The 19207-nt window shown below is 54.4% G+C and overlaps 1 protein-coding gene and 1 pseudogene across 1 annotated transcript in view; one reads left to right on the top strand and one right to left on the bottom strand.

Annotated features, from left to right (window-relative positions):
* The window catches only part of LOC143925199 (integrin alpha-M-like), a 105154-nt gene extending 90561 nt beyond the window's left edge, over positions 1-14593 (top strand). The window contains exons 24-30 of the mRNA XM_077449797.1: positions 3085-3151; positions 3236-3343; positions 4830-4913; positions 5073-5186; positions 11199-11303; positions 11549-11659; positions 14218-14593. Of these exons, the coding sequence (XP_077305923.1) occupies positions 3085-3151; positions 3236-3343; positions 4830-4913; positions 5073-5186; positions 11199-11303; positions 11549-11659; positions 14218-14334 (706 nt within the window). The 3' untranslated portion in view covers positions 14335-14593. The remainder of the gene's footprint in view (positions 1-3084; positions 3152-3235; positions 3344-4829; positions 4914-5072; positions 5187-11198; positions 11304-11548; positions 11660-14217) is intronic.
* Positions 14594-15614: 1021 nt separating this feature from the next.
* LOC143925198 (ras-related protein Rab-35 pseudogene) lies at positions 15615-17059 on the bottom strand (annotated as a pseudogene).
* Positions 17060-19207: the final 2148 nt, after the last annotated feature.

The raw sequence follows: 19207 nt of genomic DNA, 5'->3' as shown, positions 1-19207 counted from the left end.
GACGATTTCCATCTGACTAGCCCTGTAGTCTTCTGGAACAGCGTTGGCCATAGACAGAAATGTTCAGGTTTCAGGGGGGGGGGGTTACTCTTCAGGCTGGGTTCAGGGGAGGGGGCAAGTACCCCTCGGGGGGCTAAAAAAAAAAAAAGTCACAGCTTAACTTGGGGAAGACAATAATGATTGGCTGAGGGTTGTCCTCAGACATTCTGTTGTCATCTGTAGGGATGAACGCATGTTCGACTCAAACATCGGCCGTTCATCTGTTCGGCAAATTCAGAACTTTGTGGACCGTTCTCACCAAATTCGTGTGCCACCAACGGCCCACAATGCACTACGCCATCGCAGTGCAGTGCTGGCTCATGATTGGCCAAGCGTGCACTGTGACCCCGCATGCTTGGCCAATCACAGCGCCGGCAGCAAAGAGAGCCATGATTCCCTGCCTGTGGCCAATTATAGCTCAGGGGGTTTAGTACACGCCCCACACTATATAAGGCCACCAGCGTGGCTACATTGTGTAGTGTTTTTTCCGGCATGCAGGGAAAGAGCTAGATAGGCAGGGACAGTGTGTTCTTTTCTCAGGCATCTGCAGGAGTTAGTGGGTGTTGTGTGCCTCCAGCACAGCACAGTATGCACCTGTATCTACCCTTTATTGCTGGTGTTCTCTTATACAGGCATTTGCAGGAGTTAGTGGGTGTTGTGTGCCTCCAGCACAGTATACACCTGTATCTACCCTTTTTTGCTGGTGTTCTCTAATACAGGCATCTGCAGGAGTTCGTGGGTGTTGTGTGCCTCCAGCACAGTATACACCTGTATCTACCCTTTATTGCTGGTGTTCTCTAATACAGGCATCTGCAGGAGTTAATGGGTGTTGTGTGCCTCCAGCACAGTATGCACCTGTATCTACCCTTTAGTGCTGGTGTTCTCTAATACAGGCATCTGCAGGAGTTAATGGGTGTTGTGTGCCTCCAGCACAGTATGCACCTGTATCTACCCTTTTTTGCTGGTGTTCTCTAATACAGGCATCTGCAGGAGTTAAAGTGGGTGTTGTGTGCCTCCAGCACAGTATACACCTGTATCTACCCTTTAGTGCTGGTGTTCTCTAATACAGGCATCTGCAGGAGTTAGTGGGTGGTGTGTGCCTCCAGCACAGTATACACCTGTATCTACCCTTTATTGCTGGTGTTCTCTAATACAGGCATCTGCAGGAGTTAGTGGGTGTTGTGTGCCTCCAGCACAGTATACACCTGTATCTACCCTTTATTGCTGGTGTTCTCTAATACAGGCATCTGCAGGAGTTAATGGGTGTTGTGTGCCTCCAGCACAGTATGCACCTGTAGCTACCCTTTATTGCTGGTGTTCTCTAATACAGCCATCTGCAGGAGTTAGTGGGTGTTGTGTGCCTCCAGCACAGTATGCACCTGTATCTACCCTTTATTGCTGGTGTTCTCTAATACAGGCATCTGCAGGAGTTAATGGGTGTTGTGTGCCTCCAGCACAGTATGCACCTGTAGCTACCCTTTATTGCTGGTGTTCTCTAATACAGCCATCTGCAGGAGTTAGTGGGTGTTGTGTGCCTCCAGCACAGTATGCACCTGTATCTACCCTTTATTGCTGGTGTTCTCTAATACAGCCATCTGCAGGAGTTAGTGGGTGTTGTGTGCCTCCAGCACAGTATGCACCTGTATCTACCCTTTATTGCTGGTGTTCTCTAATACAGGCATCTGCAGGAGTTAGTGGGTGTCGTGTACCTCCAGCACAGTATACACCTGTATCTACCCTTTATTGCTGGTGTTCTCTAATACAGCCATCTGCAGGAGTTAGTGGGGGTTGTGTGCCTCCAGCACAGTATGCACCTGTATCTACCCTTTTTTGCTGGTGTTCTCTAATACAGGCATTTGCAGGAGTTAGTGGGTGTCGTGTGCCTCCAGCACAGTATACACCTGAAGATACCCCTTATTGCTGGTCTTGTCTGTTGCATATTAGCCTTTAAAATTAGCACTTTAGACTTCGAACGTTCGAGTCCCATAGACTTTAATAGGGTTCTAAAGTTCGTACGAATTTTTGGTCCATTGGAAGGATCTGGTGCGAACCGAACCGGGGGGTGTTTGGCTCATCCCTTGTCATCTGGGACCATCTGTAGCTGCCAGGAGACATCAGGTGGTCATTTGGGGGCTCCTCTATTGCTCAAGGGGCTTTAAGATGTGACACAAAAATTGAGTTGTCACCAGAACAGAAGTAGAGGAGAAATCTTCTGAGACCTGTTCTGGTGAAAACTATATAAGCTGGATATACATTGAGTGTTTTTCCCTTCAACCAGCAGCTGATCGAATGCTGGTTTTCTAGCAAGACCATTCAACATAAGCCAGCTGCACAGACAGGGCTACACATGGACCAAAATTCAGCAGGTTCTTGCTGAACCGCCCAAATTTCAAATATGTGTATACCCAGCTTCAGAGGGCATTCATCCCGATGACTGCTAGTCTCAGAAGATTTAGAGACCCACCATTGTGCTAATCGTGGTTTTCCTTGCTGGAGAGGAAGCCGTACCTGAGGACCTGCAGTGCAAGGACGTCCCTGCATCTTCTTTATTCATTCCGCGGATCTGTGCTTCCTCCACCTCTGTCATGACCCCACCAGTCATCAAGGGGGCAGCGCAGACATGAGAAAGGAAAGTCCTGCCTCCACCAAAATTGCCACCTCCACACACCGACACTGTGCAGAAAAGGGCATGGCAAGTCAGTAATAGGGAGAAGATCAGCTGCAGGGAGACCACAGACAATGCTGGTGACCAGTCCTTTGATTGATTTTTTTTTTTGGGCACAACTTCCATAGTTCAGTTCCTCAAAAAAAGGGGGGCAATAGCTTGCATGACGTTAACTGGAAGTCATTTCTTCTTCTGGGAATGGGGATATTTGCATTGGCTTTTAAGGGTGCTGCCATTGTAGAGGAGTAATCCGACTACTGAAACCCATGTTATGGTATCCGACTCCCAGAAAGGGACCCTCCTTGGATGGGATCATGGAGGGGTGGATGTCAGAGGCGCTCCGTACCCCACAACTTACTCATTTTCTGTGCTTGTTGTAGCCTTGAAGAGTCCAGCAAATACCAAAACTTCTCCAACAGTGACACCACCATACAGCACATCTACAGGGTAAGACTAGACAGGGTGGGGAACTAAACCCTTATCCAACCAGCCTCCTCCATGTAACTACAACCCCTTTATTCCCATCCTCAGGTCATTAATCTGGGCCAACGGTCACTTCCTCTCACCGTCATCTTCATGGTTCCAGTGAGGTTGGGGGAGACGTCCATCTGGGAGAGTTGGAACATTACTAATACTGAGGTAACTACACCTATCACAGAGGTTGTCACCGCTACTCGACCCACCTCTAATACTTCCATGTTCCCTATTGTCATGAAGGCATCATTTCTATAGAGTCCATAGCGTCTCCTCTAGTCTGGGTCTGCCCATTAGGTAGCGCACTCCGTTTTCCTAATGAACGCACATGCTCTATAATTGGATGCAGCAACATGTTGGTAAATGGTTTCCAGTCAGTCTGATCTGTAGCCCCCCAGATAAGGGAGTGGGGTGGGGTGGGGGCAGAAAATGTATTAGTAAGAGAAGGACCATGGATGAGGTAGAGCAGGGATAGGGATTTCGGATGAGGCAATGGGGTGAGGAGGGAGGGACCTTACATGGGATAATTGGGTGGGTGAACCTCAGATGAGACAGTGGGATATAAAAAGGAGCCCCAGATGAGGTAATGGAGAAGGTAGACCCATAGATGGAGTAATGGAATATTCCAGGTAAGACAGTAGGGCGAGAAGGAACTCAAACTAAGACAATGGGATAAAATGGGGCCCCAGGTGAGAATGTAAGATCACAAATGAGGTAATGGAGTGAGGGAATACCCCAGGTGAGAAGGGACTCTAGATGAGACAGTGGGGTCTGGGGGGTCCTATGTGAGGCTGTGGGATAAAAAGGAACCCCAGATGAGGCAATGGAGTATCCAAGGTGAGACAGTGGGCTGAAGAGGGACCCCCAGATGAGACAGTGGGCTGAAGAGGGACCCCCAGATGAGACAGTGGGCTGAAGAGGGACCCCCAGGTGAGACAGTGGGCTGAAGAGGGACCCCCAGGTGAGACAGTGGGCTGAAGAGGGACCCCCAGGTGAGACAGTGGGCTGAAGAGGGACCCCCAGGTGAGACAGTGGGCTGAAGAGGGACCCCCAGGTGAGACAGTGGGTTGAAGAGGGACCCCCAGGTGAGACAGTGGGCTGAAGAGGGACCCCCAGGTGAGACAGTGGGCTGAAGAGGGACCCCCAGGTGAGACAGTGGGCTGAAGAGGGACCCCCAGGTGAGACAGTGGGCTGAAGAGGGATCCCCAGGTGAGACAGTGGGTTGAAGAGGGACCCCCAGGTGAGACAGTAGGCTGAAGAGGGACCCCCAGGTGAGACAGTGGGTTGAAGAGGGACCCCCAGGTGAGACAGTGGGCTGAAGAGGGACCCCCAGGTGAGACAGTGGGCTGAAGAGGGACCCCCCGGTGAGACAGTGGGCTGAAGAGGGACCCCCAGGTGAGACAGTGGGCTGAAGAGGGACCCCCAGGTGAGACAGTGGGCTGAAGAGGGACCCCCAGGTGAGACAGTGGGCTGAAGAGGGACTCCCAGGTGAGACAGTGGGCTGAAGAGGGACTCCCAGGTGAGACAGTGGGTTGAAGAGGGACCCCCCAGGTGAGACAGTGGGGTGAGGAGAAGGATCTAAGCTGAAGCAACGTGGTATTGGTGGACTCCAAATGGTGAAGACCTATTATGTGCCTCTTTTTTTTTCCAGCCAGAAACCTCCACTTGTACTGAAGCCAGAGAAGCCCCCGGAGTGGAGAACTACCAGGAGATCCTGGCAAGAACCCCAATTCTGGTAAATGGATGGAAACCAATTCTAGGCATGATGTTCTCGGATGCGTTCTTTGTCTCTTCTGTCCTCCACATCCCCGATTTCCTCTCTTGGGTTCCCTCCGGAGAAGTCTCCTCCATTTCCTCTTCTGATCCCCAAATCTTCTCCCTTTTCTCTCCCCAGAACTGTTCTGTGGGTTGGTGTGTCAGAGTGGAGTGTCAGATCCAGGATCTGAAGGTTCAGAGTTCACTAAACTACACAATCAGTGGATCTGTGACCAAAGAATCTGTCACTAAGGTAGGTACAGTTTCTATCCAGAGGTAGGTACACTCTACAGGTAGATTCACATTCTCAAAGACAGAATAAATACAATTGGTCCTTCTTGGGGAGGTTCGGCCTCCGATTGGCCCGACTGCCATACATACAATGCTGTAGCACAATTAAATAGACAGTCCTGGTACCGTTCCATTGAGGCTCTTCATCCCCTCCATCCCCCAGACATATCCACACATATGTCCATATGTGCATACAACGACCTCTGCCCGCTCCAGACATGTCCATACATACAACCTCTGCCCCCCCCAGACACGTCCATACAACGACCTCCACCCCCCCCCAGACACGTCCATACATACAACCTCTGCCCCCCCCCCCCCCAGACACGTCCATACATACAACCTCTGCCCCCCCCAGACACGTCCATACAACGACCTCTGCCCCCCCAGACACGTCCATACAACGACCTCTGCCCCCCCCAGACACGTCCATACATACAACCTCTGCCCCCCCCAGACACGTCCATACATACAACCTCTGCCCCCCCCCAGACACGTCCATACATACAACCTCTGCCCCCCCCAGACACGTCCATACATACAACCTCTGCCCGCTCCAGACACGTCCATACAACGACCTCTGCCCGCTCCAGACACGTCCATACATACAACCTCTGCCCCCCCCAGACACGTCCATACATACAACCTCTGCCCCCCCCAGACACGTCCATACAACGACCTCTGCCCCCCCCCAGACACGTCCATACATACAACCTCTGCCCCCCCCAGACACGTCCATACATACAACCTCTGCCCCCCCCAGACACGTCCATACATACAACCTCTGCCCCCTCCCCAGACACGTCCATACATACAACCTCTGCCCCCCCCCCAGACACGTCCATACATACAACCTCTGCCCCCCCCAGACACGTCCATACATACAACCTCTGCCCCCCCCAGACACGTCCATACATACAACCTCTGCCCCCCCCAGACACGTCCATACATACAACCTCTGCCCCCCCCAGACACGTCCATACATACAACCTCTGCCCCCCCCAGACACGTCCATACATACAACCTCTGCCCCCCCCAGACACGTCCATACATACAACCTCTGCCCCCCCCAGACACGTCCATACAACGACCTCCGCCCCCCCCAGACACGTCCATACATACAACCTCCGCCCCCCCCAGACACGTCCATACATACAACCTCCGCCCCCCCAGACACGTCCATACAACGACCTCCACCCCCCGCCCCAGACACGTCCATACATACAACCTCTGCCCCCCCCAGACACGTCCATACAACGACCTCCGCCCCCCCCAGACACGTCCATACATACAACCTCCGCCCCCCCCAGACACGTCCATACATACAACCTCTGCCCCCCCCCAGACACGTCCATACAACGACCTCCGCCCCCCCCCAGACACGTCCATACATACAACCTCTGCCCCCCCCAGACACGTCCATACAACGACCTCTGCCCGCTCCAGACACGTCCATACATACAACCTCTGCCCCCCCCAGACACGTCCATACATACAACCTCTGCCCCCCCCAGACACGTCCATACATACAACCTCTGCCCCCCAGACACGTCCATACATACAACCTCTGCCCCCCCCCCCAGACACGTCCATACAACGACCTCTGCCCGCTCCAGACACGTCCATACATACAACCTCTGCCCCCCCAGACACGTCCATACAACGACCTCTGCCCCCCCCAGACACGTCCATACATACAACCTCTGCCCCCCCCCAGACACGTCCATACAACGACCTCTGCCCGCTCCAGACAAGTCCATACAACGACCTCTGCCACCCCCAGACACGTCCATACAACGACCTCCACCCCCCAGACACGTCCATACAACGACCTCCACCCCCCCCAGACACGTCCATACATACAACCTCCGCCCCCCCCAGACACGTCCATACATACAACCTCCGCCCCCCCCAGACACGTCCATACATACAACCTCCGCCCCCCCCAGACACGTCCATACATACAACCTCCGCCCCCCCCAGACACGTCCATACATACAACCTCCGCCCCCCCCAGACACGTCCATACATACAACCTCCGCCCCCCCCAGACACGTCCATACATACAACCTCCGCCCCCCCCAGACACGTCCATACATACAACCTCCGCCCCCCCCAGACACGTCCATACATACAACCTCCGCCCCCCCCAGACACGTCCATACATACAACCTCCGCCCCCCCCAGACACGTCCATACATACAACCTCCGCCCCCCCCAGACACGTCCATACATACAACCTCCGCCCCCCCCAGACACGTCCATACATACAACCTCCGCCCCCCCCAGACACGTCCATACATACAACCTCCGCCCCCCCCAGACACGTCCATACATACAACCTCCGCCCCCCCCAGACACGTCCATACATACAACCTCCGCCCCCCCCAGACACGTCCATACATACAACCTCCGCCCCCCCCAGACACGTCCATACATACAACCTCCGCCCCCCCCAGACACGTCCATACATACAACCTCCGCCCCCCCCAGACACGTCCATACATACAACCTCTGCCCCCCCAGACACGTCCATACATACAACCTCTGCCCCCCCCAGACACGTCCATACATACAACCTCTGCCCCCCCCAGACACGTCCATACATACAACCTCTGCCCCCCCCAGACACGTCCATACAACGACCTCCGCCCCCCCCAGACACGTCCATACATCCAACCTCCGCCCCCCCCAGACACGTCCATACATACAACCTCTGCCCCCCCCCCAGACACGTCCATACAACGACCTCCACCCCCCCCAGACACGTCCATACATACAACCTCTGCCCCCCCCAGACACGTCCATACAACGACCTCTGCCCCCCCCAGACACGTCCATACATACAACCTCTGCCCCCCCCAGACACGTCCATACAACGACCTCTGCCCGCTCCAGACACGTCCATACATACAACCTCTGCCCCCCCCAGACACGTCCATACATACAACCTCTGCCCCCCCAGACACGTCCATACATACAACCTCTGCCCCCCCCAGACACGTCCATACAACGACCTCTGCCCGCTCCAGACACGTCCATACATACAACCTCTGCCCCCCCCAGACACGTCCATACAACGACCTCTGCCCGCTCCAGACACGTCCATACAACGACCTCTGCCCCCCCCCAGACACGTCCATACAACGACCTCCACCCCCCAGACACGTCCATACAACGACCTCTGCCCCCCCCCAGACACGTCCATACAACGACCTCCACCCCCCAGACACGTCCATACAACGACCTCCACCCCCCAGACACGTCCATACAACAACCTCTGCCCCCCCTCCACCCCCCAGACACGTCCATACAACGACCTCTACCCCCCCCCCCCCGACACTTCCATACAACGACCTCCACCCCCCATACACGTCCATACAACGACCTCCACCCCCCATACACGTCCATACAACGACCTCCACCCCCCAGACACGGCCATACAACGACCTCTGCCCCCCCAGACACGGCCATACAACGACCTCTGCCCCCCCAGACACGGCCATACAAACGACCTCCACCCCCCAGACACGTCCATACAAACGACCTCCACCCCCCAGACACGTCCATACAACGACCTCTGCCCCCCCAGACACGTCCATACACACAACCTCTGCCCCCCCAGACACGTCCATACATACAACGACCTCCACCCCCCAGACACGTCCATACAACGACCTCCACCCCCCGGACACGTCCCTGCAACGACCTCCACCCCCCAGACACGTCCATACACACAACCTCTGCCCCCCCAGACACGTCCATACACACAACCTCTGCCCCCCCAGACACGTCCATACACACAACCTCTGCCCCCCCCAGACACGTCCATACACACAACCTCTGCCCCCCCAGACACGTCCATACACACAACCTCTGCCCCCCCAGACACGTCCATACACACAACCTCTGCCCCCCCCAGACACGTCCATACAACGACCTCCACCCCCCCAGACACGTCCATACAACGACCTCCACCCCCCCAGACACGTCCATACAACGACCTCCACCCCCCCAGACACGTCCATACAACGACCTCCACCCCCCCAGACACGTCCATACAACGACCTCCACCCCCCTAGACACGTCCATACAACGACCTCCACCCCCCAGACACGTCCATACAACGACCTCCACCCCCCAGACACGTCCATACACACAACCTCTGCCCCCCCCCCCCCCAGACACATCCATACAAAACCTCTCCCCCCCCCCAGACATGTCCCTGCAATGACCTCTGCCCCGCCCCAGACACGTCCATACACACAACCTCTGCCCCCAGACACGTTCATACATACAACCTCTGCCCCTCCCCCCCCAGACACGTCCATACAACAACCTCCCCCCCCAGACACATCCATACATACAACCTCTGCCCCCCCAGACACGTCCATACATACAACCTCTGCCCCCCCCAGACACGTCCATACAACGACCTCCACCCCCCAGACACGTCCATACAACGACCTCCACCCCCCCAGACACGTCCATACAACGACCTCCACCCCCCGGACACGTCCCTGCAACGACCTCCACCCCCCAGACACGTCCATACACACAACCTCCACCCCCCCCAGACACATCCATACAAAACCTCTCCCCCCCCCCAGACATGTCCATACACACAACCTCTGCCCCCCCCAGACACGTCCATACAACAACCTCCCCCCCCAGACACGTCCATACATACAACCTCTCCCCCTCCCCCCCCCATACACGTCCATACACACAACCTCTGCCCCCCCAGACACGTCCATACACACAACCTCTGCCCCCCCCCAGACACGTCCATACAACGACCTCCCCCCCCAGACACGTCCATCCTCACAACCTCTGCCGCCCCAGACAGGACCATGCACACAACCTCTGCCCCCCCCAGACACGTCCATACAAAGACCTCTGCCCCCCCAGACACGTCCATACAACGACCTCTGCCCCCCAGACACGTCCATACAACGACCTCTGCCCCCCCCAGACACGTCCATACAACGACCTCTGCCCCCCCAGACATGTCCATACACACAACCTCCACCCCCCCCCCCCCCCAGACACGTCCATACAACGACCTCCACCCCTCAGACACGTCCCTGCAACGACCTCCACCCCCCCAGACACGTCCATACACACAACCTCCACCCCCCCCCCCAGACATGTCCCTACAATGACCTCTGCCCCCCCACAGACACATCCATACAAGACCTCTGCCCCCCCCACACTAGTCCATACAATGACCTCTGCCCCCCCCACACACTAGTCCATACAATGACCTCTGCCCCCCCCACACTAGTCCATACAATGACCTCTGCCCCCCCCACACACTAGTCCATACAATGACCTCTGCCCCCCCCCACACTAGTCCATACAATGACCTCTGCCCCCCCACACACACACTAGTCCATACAATGACCTCTGCCCCCCCCCCCACACACACTAGTCCATACAATGACCTCTGCCCCCCCACACTAGTCCATACAATGACCTCTGCCCCCCCACACTAGTCCATACAATGACCTCTGCCCCCCCACACTAGTCCATACAATGACCTCTGCCCCCCCACACTAGTCCATACAATGACCTCTGCCCCCCCCCACACACTAGTCCATACAATGACCTCTGCCCCCCCCCCCCACACACTAGTCCATACAATGACCTCTGCCCCCCCCACACACTAGTCCATACAATGACCTCTGCCCCCCCCACACACTAGTCCATACAATGACCTCTGCCCCCCCCACACACTAGTCCATACAATGACCTCTGCCCCCCCCCACACACTAGTCCATACAATGACCTCTGCCCCCCCCACACACTAGTCCATACAATGACCTCTGCCCCCCCCCCACACACTAGTCCATACAATGACCTCTGCCCCCCCCACACACTAGTCCATACAATGACCTCTGCCCCCCCAGACACGTCCGTACAATGTCGCCCGGACATGTCTATGTCCTCACTATATTCTCTCTGGTCTCAGACAGGACAGCAGAAGATCTTCCTGCAGACCTCGGCGGAGATCAGATACGACTCTCAGACCTACGCTCACATCCTGGAGCAGAACCAGCGTTTTGTTAAAACCCAGGTACTCTATCAGTTTTATTCCGGGTGTGGAATTGGTGACCAGGGGTCATGTTCATGGGGGTGGGGGGGTGCCTATTCCAGGGCAGAGCTCATCTCTACCGCCATCAAGATTTCCTGGAAGCGGCTCCTCCTCTGGGAGATTAATGGGGCTCCTCCTCTGGGAGATGACGAGGGGTTCCTGGGAGATTAATGGGGGTCTGACAGGTTCACTTTAACAAGGAGGACAAATCTCTTTGTGTATTTCAGACACAGACGACCTTGGAGATCAGTGTGGAGTACAACTATTTCCCCATCATCATCGGCAGCAGTGTGGGGGGGCTGGTGCTCCTGGCACTCATAGCGGCTGCCCTCTATAAGGTAAGAGGCAGATCAATCAACAATGGGCCGGAGTGATGTGCGTGACCCATCACCGAGTCCTCCTAGGTGGGGACATTACTCTCAGACCCATCACCGAGTCCTCCTAGGTGGGGACATTACTCTCAGACCCATCACCGAGTCCTCCTGGGTGGGGACATTACTCTCAGACCCATCACCGAGTCCTCCTAGGTGGGGACATTACTCTCAGACCCATCACCGAGTCCTCCTAGGTGGGGACATTACTCTCAGACCCATCACCGGGTCCTCCTAGGTGGGGACATTACTCTCAGACCCATCACCGGGTCCTCCTAGGTGGGGACATTACTCTCAGACCCATCACCGAGTCCTCCTAGGTGGGGACATTACTCTCAGACCCATCACCGAGTCCTCCTAGGTGGGGACATTACTCTCAGACCCATCACCGAGTCCTCCTAGGTGGGGACATTACTCTCAGACCCATCACCGAGTCCTCCTAGGTGGGGACATTACTCTCAGACCCATTACCGGATCCTCCTGGGTGGGGACATTACTCTCAGACCCATCACCGGGTCCTCCTAGGTGGGGACATTACTCTCAGACCCATCACCGAGTCCTCCTAGGTGGGGACATTACTCTCAGACCCATCACCGGGTCCTCCTGGGTGGGGACATTACTCTCAGACCCATTACCGGATCCTCCTGGGTGGGGACATTACTCTCAGACCCATCACCGAGTCCTCCTAGGTGGGGACATTACTCTCAGACCCATTACCGGATCCTCCTGGGTGGGGACATTACTCTCAGACCCATCACCGAGTCCTCCTAGGTGGGGACATTACTCTCAGACCCATCACCGAGTCCTCCTAGGTGGGGACATTACTCTCAGACCCATCACCGAGTCCTCCTAGGTGGGGACATTACTCTCAGACCCATCACCGAGTCCTCCTAGGTGGGGACATTACTCTCAGACCCATCACCGAGTCCTCCTAGGTGGGGACATTACTCTCAGACCCATTACCGGATCCTCCTGGGTGGGGACATTACTCTCAGACCCATCACCGGGTCCTCCTAGGTGGGGACATTACTCTCAGACCCATCACCGAGTCCTCCTAGGTGGGGACATTACTCTCAGACCCATCACCGGGTCCTCCTGGGTGGGTGGGGACATTACTCTCAGACCCATCACCGGGTCCTCCTGGGTGGGTGGGGACATTACTCTCAGACCCATCACCAAATCCTAATACCAAGGGGTTAGGATTCTAAAGCAGGTTTGAGGAAAGCAAATGCTTCAGTTATTTATAGCTGTCTGTGCCCCCCCCCCCCGCACCCCACTGGAACCCCATCAGTCGCCACTTTCCATCAGCCTGCCAATGACACAACGCCACCTACTGGAGGAAACACAGAATATACACAAAATCTATGCATTATTCTTAGCAAGGTGCTGCCACCTGCTGGGCACACATCAGATCACAGCTGGCAGATCACAGAGCCCCCAATCTACACAGTGCTGCCACCTGCTGGGCACACATCAGATCACAGCTGGCAGAGCACAGAGCCCCCAACCTACACAGTGCTGCCACCTGCTGGGCACACATCAGATCGCCGCTGGCAGAGTACACGGCCCCCAACCCACACAGTGCTGCCACCTGCTGGGCACACATCAGATCACCGCTGGCAGAGTACACAGCCCCCAATCTGCACAGTGCTGCCACCTGCTGGGCACACATCAGATCACCGCTGGCAGAGTACACAGCCCCCAATCTGCATAGTGCTGCCACCTGCTGGGCACACATCAGATCACCGCTGGCAGAGTACACAGCCCCCAACCCACACAGTGCTGCCACCTGCTGGGCACACATCAGATCGCCGCTGGCAGAGTACACGGCCCCCAACCCACACAGTGCTGCCACCTGCTGGGCACACATCAGATCGCCGCTGGCAGAGTACACAGCCCCCAATCTGCACAGTGCTGCCACCTGCTGGGCACACATCAGATCACCGCTGGCAGAGTACACAGCCCCCAATCTGCATAGTGCTGCCACCTGCTGGGCACACATCAGATCGCCGCTGGCAGAGTACAGAGCCCCAACCTACACAGTGCTGCCACCTGCTGGGCACACATCAGATCACCGCTGGCAGAGTACACAGCCCCCAACCTACATAGTGCTGCCACCTGCTGGGCACCCATCAGATCACCGCTGGCAGAGTACACGGCCCCCAATCTGCACAGTGCTGCCACCTGCTGGGCACACATCAGATCACCGTTGGCAGAGTACAGAGCCCCCAACCTACACAGGGAGATGGAGCATATTTTTGATTTTGGGGGAGCGGAGGAAGGAAAATTCACTTCAGACACATTTCCCTTCCCCCTCTTATTTGAGGTGTGATCACATGACATTCTGAAGGCGTCTCACAACACTGCGCACTTCCTCATTAAAGGGGATTTTATTTTTAAGCCAATTCTCATCTTCAGCCAATCACAAGTTTTGACCCACATTTTATGTTTTGCTGCAAATGTTTATCCAAATGTGTTTAACCCCTTTAACTCCAGAATCACTGACTGTCTCCCCTCCCCCGCAGCTCGGCTTTTTCAAGCGTCAGTACAAGAACATGCTGGAGAACCCCAGCGATCCGGGAGCGGAGGGCGCAGACCAGGCTCCCCTGGATGGCGCAGACCAGGCTCCCCTGGATGGCTGAACCCCGGGAACGAGGATGACGGCGGAGTGAAGAGGCGGCACGGCCTTCAGTAGAAAATGTTCTTTATTGTTATTCAGTTAGATGCAAAAATAAGCTTTATAATTCCTGTACAGAGGGGGGAACGTTATATATAATCACAGAGTCAGGCACCGCGGGGGAGGAGCAAGCAGCGCTCTTCTGATTGGTCAGTGCAATGTGCGGGGGAGGGCTCGGTAAGCTTTATATTTGTCCAACTTTAATAAAAAGGAGATGGAAGCCACCCGGACGTCGTAGTGTCATCTTTGTTTTCGGGGACACCTATCCCCCCCCAAAATCTGCATGTGTAGTGACAACTACCCAGAAAATGGTGGACGGACGCACGCTTTGGAGGATATAACAACATGTGCCCGTCATATTTTTAGTAAAAGAGGATTTGATTGGTGGACATACGCCACTGCTAGGACGGCCAATCGTGTTATCCTCACAGACCGGAATCTGAATATTCATCATTAAATTCTGGCTGTGCACACTGAATGGTGTCTGAGGCTGAGAGTCAGAGCCGACAGCCCCGCCCCCGAGGTCCTACAGTTGTGATTCCCCAGCTCCTGAGTGTGCATAACTATACCCAGCAAGAGAGGAATGTATACAAGGTCAAGGCTTTGGTTACTTGGTGGTGTTATGTGCACTCAGGAGCCGGGCAGCAGCTTGGCGTCAGAATGAGCGAAAGCATCAGACCATGAGGGGGGGGGGGGAGGACTCTGTGCTCAGACTCCCAGCTCCAGAGGGGTCTTCAGTCTCTGGAACTAAATACAAGGGGGGAATATAAACCAGTCCTATGCAGTGGACAGACGTGATGGGTTCTCTTTGTATACATAACGCATTATAGATTTTGGCAGGTGAGGTCCATACAGTACAGCGACCTCTGTAGGGATTGTGGGACGGTGCGGGCTCCGTGTTCCTGTATGGAGGCCGGAATGGAACAGGTGAACAGAGAGCACCCCCTACAGGGCACAGGCAGAATCCTATGAGGACAGCGCCCCCTACAGGGCACAGGCAGAATCCTATGAGGACAGCGCCCCCTACAGGGCACAGGCAGAATCCTATGAGGACAGCGCCCCCTACAGGGCACAGGCAGAATCCAACGAGGACAGAGCCCCCTACAGGGCCACAGGCGGCGGTGCTCCACTCCTAGATTGCTCCCGTATAGAATGCATTTATAGTCTAGATCGCTATTTCCCATAGTGGTAAATCTTCTCCTCATTTAGTGGTCCAGTTCCTCCAGGAATGGGGCCCCCGGGCCCTCAGCAGCATCTCTTCACATGAGGCTTCTTCTTGGTCTTGGTTATGGTGACGACCTCGTTGGGCCGTAGCCTGGCTTGGCTCTCCTTCTTCATCCTCAGGACCAGCCGGGTGACGGACAGGAACATCTGCGGGAGACAGGAGAAGGATGTAAGCGGGGGGGGGGGGGGCACCAATAAGGAATGAAAGTCTGTATACTCAACAGGATACCCAGCCAGGACCATTGTCACCTTCACACTGCCCCACCATTCTACCATAGCCTGCCATGTGATCAGACGTCTAGGCACACAGTCATGTGATCTCTGCCAGAGCTCAGCATTGGCTGAGCAGATCATGTGGCCTGAGCTGCATTTCTGTTACCTAGACATATACAAATGGGGGCTGTACACCTTCTAGGAGGTGCAAGCCATGGGGCGCCATCCTGATCCATAGAGAGCCAGGCTAGAAATATGCTGCCTGGCATTTGATGGTTGGTGAAAAAAGGATGACAAGCTTAGAGGTTGCACCATGGCAGTCTCCATATGCCACTTTTTATACCCCCCCCCCCCCCCCACCCCCAACCATTACTTATGGCCATCCCAACACAATCATAGAGTCAGTACCAGCCAATGACCAGAGGGGTGCCATAACTCCAATCAGTGGGAAGGACATGGGGGCTCTGCTGGACCATGCTACAGGGAGGAAGGAAGATTTTCCTCTGCACACAGCCGGCTTCCTGCCAGCAGACGAGCCGATGTCAGAGGGAAATAAAGTAGGGTTAAGGAGGACTTGTATGAACGATTGCACGCAACGAACCTTCGGCAGACATTTATAGAGCATTGAAAGCAGCACATTATCCCCGGGGTCACTGGGAGCCCGGACTACACAAACACACATTGTCTTGTCTCCACTCTGAATAACAATCAGCCGCTTCCTCCCCCGCTCTTCGGAGACTCAATAATGGCCCCTGTGTCCCCCATCCCCTCGTCTCTGAATACAGAGGAACGGACCAGAGACACAAATGCTGGGCCGGTTCATCCACCCAAACTGCACCCATACACGGCGGCCAAAACATCGCCCGGGGCAAATTCACCTGCTTGGGGGGGGGGGGGGGGGCCTCCTACTAATGGTGAACCTGTTATCCGCTCTATTATATTCCCTTGTACCATCCTCATGGGACGAACCTTTACATATCTCAGATGGTACATCCATCATACCCATTAATCAGATCTCCTCAGATACTGGAACCTCTCATTGTAAAGGAGCCCCACCGTCTCCACCATTAGCAAGATGATGACCCCAGAAGAAGATACAGACACAGGAGACCAGTGCCCCACCCTCACCTCTTCTACGTTGCGGTTCTCCTTGGCGCTGGTTTCATATAGCCGCACTCCCATCTGTTCGCTGAACCTCTTGGCATCCGCTGTCTCCACGTGTTTCCGAGACGGATCATCGTCTTTATTTCCCACTGTGGGAGAGACAGAACATGTCATATAAGAGAGAGTGCACCAACATGCCCCAGTTCCAGCATTCCACAAGTCCGTGACCACAGCATACATAGCGAGGAATGGGGGGGGAGGGGCTCCATGGTGAAAAGGGCAGCAAATTGGCCCAAATGAGGAATTAACCTCAAAACACAGAGAGATTTGGAGACACCTCTGAGAACCTTAATACACCAGAAAGGTGGGGGGGGGTCACATCTGGATGAGGGGCACCTCCTCTAAAAAGGACCTCAATACATGGGAAAGTACTGAGATCTGAATGAGGGGCACCTCTGAGAAACCCAGTACATCGGGAGATGGTCAGAACTGAATAGAGAGACACCTATGAGAACCTCAATACATTGATAAGTGGTCGGGTCTGGATGAAAAGCAATGTTTCGAGATTATCAGAGGTGTCTCTTCATCCAGATCTGACCATCTCCCAATGTTCTAAGGTTTTCAGGAGGTGTCTCTCGATCCAGATTTGACCAACTCCCAATGTATTGTGGTCCTCAGAGGTGTCTCTCCATTCAGATCTCACAACTTCACAGGTACTGGAGGTTCTCAAAGGTGTCTCTCCATCCAGATCGGACCATCTCCCAGTGTATTGAGGTTCTCAGAGGTGTCTCTCCATCCAGATCGGACCATCTCCCAGTGTATTGAGGTTCTCAGAGATGTTTCTCCATCCAGATCGGACCATCTCCCAATGTATTGAGGTTCTCAGAGATGTTTCTCCATCCAGATCGGACCATCTCCCAGTGTATTGAGGTTCTCAGAGATGTTTCTCCATCCAGATCGGACCATCTCCCAGTGTATTGAGGTTCTCAGAGATGTTTCTCCATCCAGATCGGACCATCTCCCAGTGTATTGAGGTTCTCAGAGATGTTTCTCCATCCAGATCGGACCTTCTCCCAGTGTATTGAGGTTCTCAGAGGTGTCTCTCAATCCAGATCGGACCATCTCCCAGTGTATTGAGGTTCTCAGAGGTGTCTCTCCATCCAGATCGGACCATCTCCCAGTGTATTGAGGTTCTCAGAGGTGTCTCTCCATCCAGATCGGACCTTCTCCCAGTGTATTGAGGTTCTCAGAGATGTTTCTCCATCCAGATCGGACCATCTCCCAGTGTATTGAGGTTCTCAGAGATGTTTCTCCATCCAGATCTGACCTTCTCCCAGTTTATTCTGAAACTTCTCAACCTCTTTAGAACCTCAGTACATTGGGAGATGGTCAGATCTGGATGAAGAGCAATGTACTGGGGTTCTCAGAGGTGTCTCTTCATCCAGATCTGACCTTCTCCCAGTCTCAACCTCAATACATTGGGAGAAGGTCAGATCTGGATGGAGAGACACCTCCGACAACCTCAGTACATTGAGAAGTGGTCAGACCATAATGGAGAGACAGCGCCGAGAAGCTCAGTATATTGAGAAGTTGTCAGATCTGGATGGAGAGCAATGTATGGAGGGTCTCAGAGGTGTCTCGTCATAAAATATGACCACCTTCTAATGCATTGAAATTCTCCAGAGGTTGAGAAGATTCAGAATTCGCTGCGAGTTGGTCAGATCTGGATGAAGAGACACCTCCGAGAGACTCATTACATTGGGAGATGGTCAGATCTGGATGAGACACCTCCGAGAGACTCATTACATTGGGAGATGGTCAGATCTGGATGAAGAGACACCTCTGAGAGACTCATTACATTGGGAGATGGTCAGATCTGGATGGAGAGACACCTCTCAGAGACTCATTACATTGGGAGATGGTCAGATCTGGTTGAAGAGACGCCTCTGAGAGACTCATTACATTGGGAGATGGTCAGATCTGGATGGAGAGACACCCCTGAGAGACTCATTACATTGGGAGATGGTCAGATCTGGATGAAGAGACACCTCTGAGAGACTCATTACATTGGGAGATGGTCAGATCTGGTTGAAGAGACACCTCTGAGAGACTCATTACATTGGGAGATGGTCAGATCTGGATGAAGAGACACCTCTCAGAGACTCATTACATTGGGAGATGGTCAGATCTGGTTGAAGAGACGCCTCTGAGAGACTCATTACATTGGGAGATGGTCAGATCTGGATGAAGAGACACCTCTGAGAGACTCATTACATTGGGAGATGGTCAGATCTGGA

The sequence above is a fragment of the Lithobates pipiens genome, unplaced genomic scaffold (assembly GCF_037356315.1).
Source record: "Lithobates pipiens isolate NorthernLeopardFrog02 unplaced genomic scaffold, aLitPip1_a1.2 Scaffold_22, whole genome shotgun sequence".
NCBI lineage: Eukaryota > Metazoa > Chordata > Amphibia > Anura > Ranidae > Lithobates > Lithobates pipiens.
Note: the sequence above shows the minus strand (reverse complement) of the source record. Positions and strands in the feature narration are given on the sequence as shown.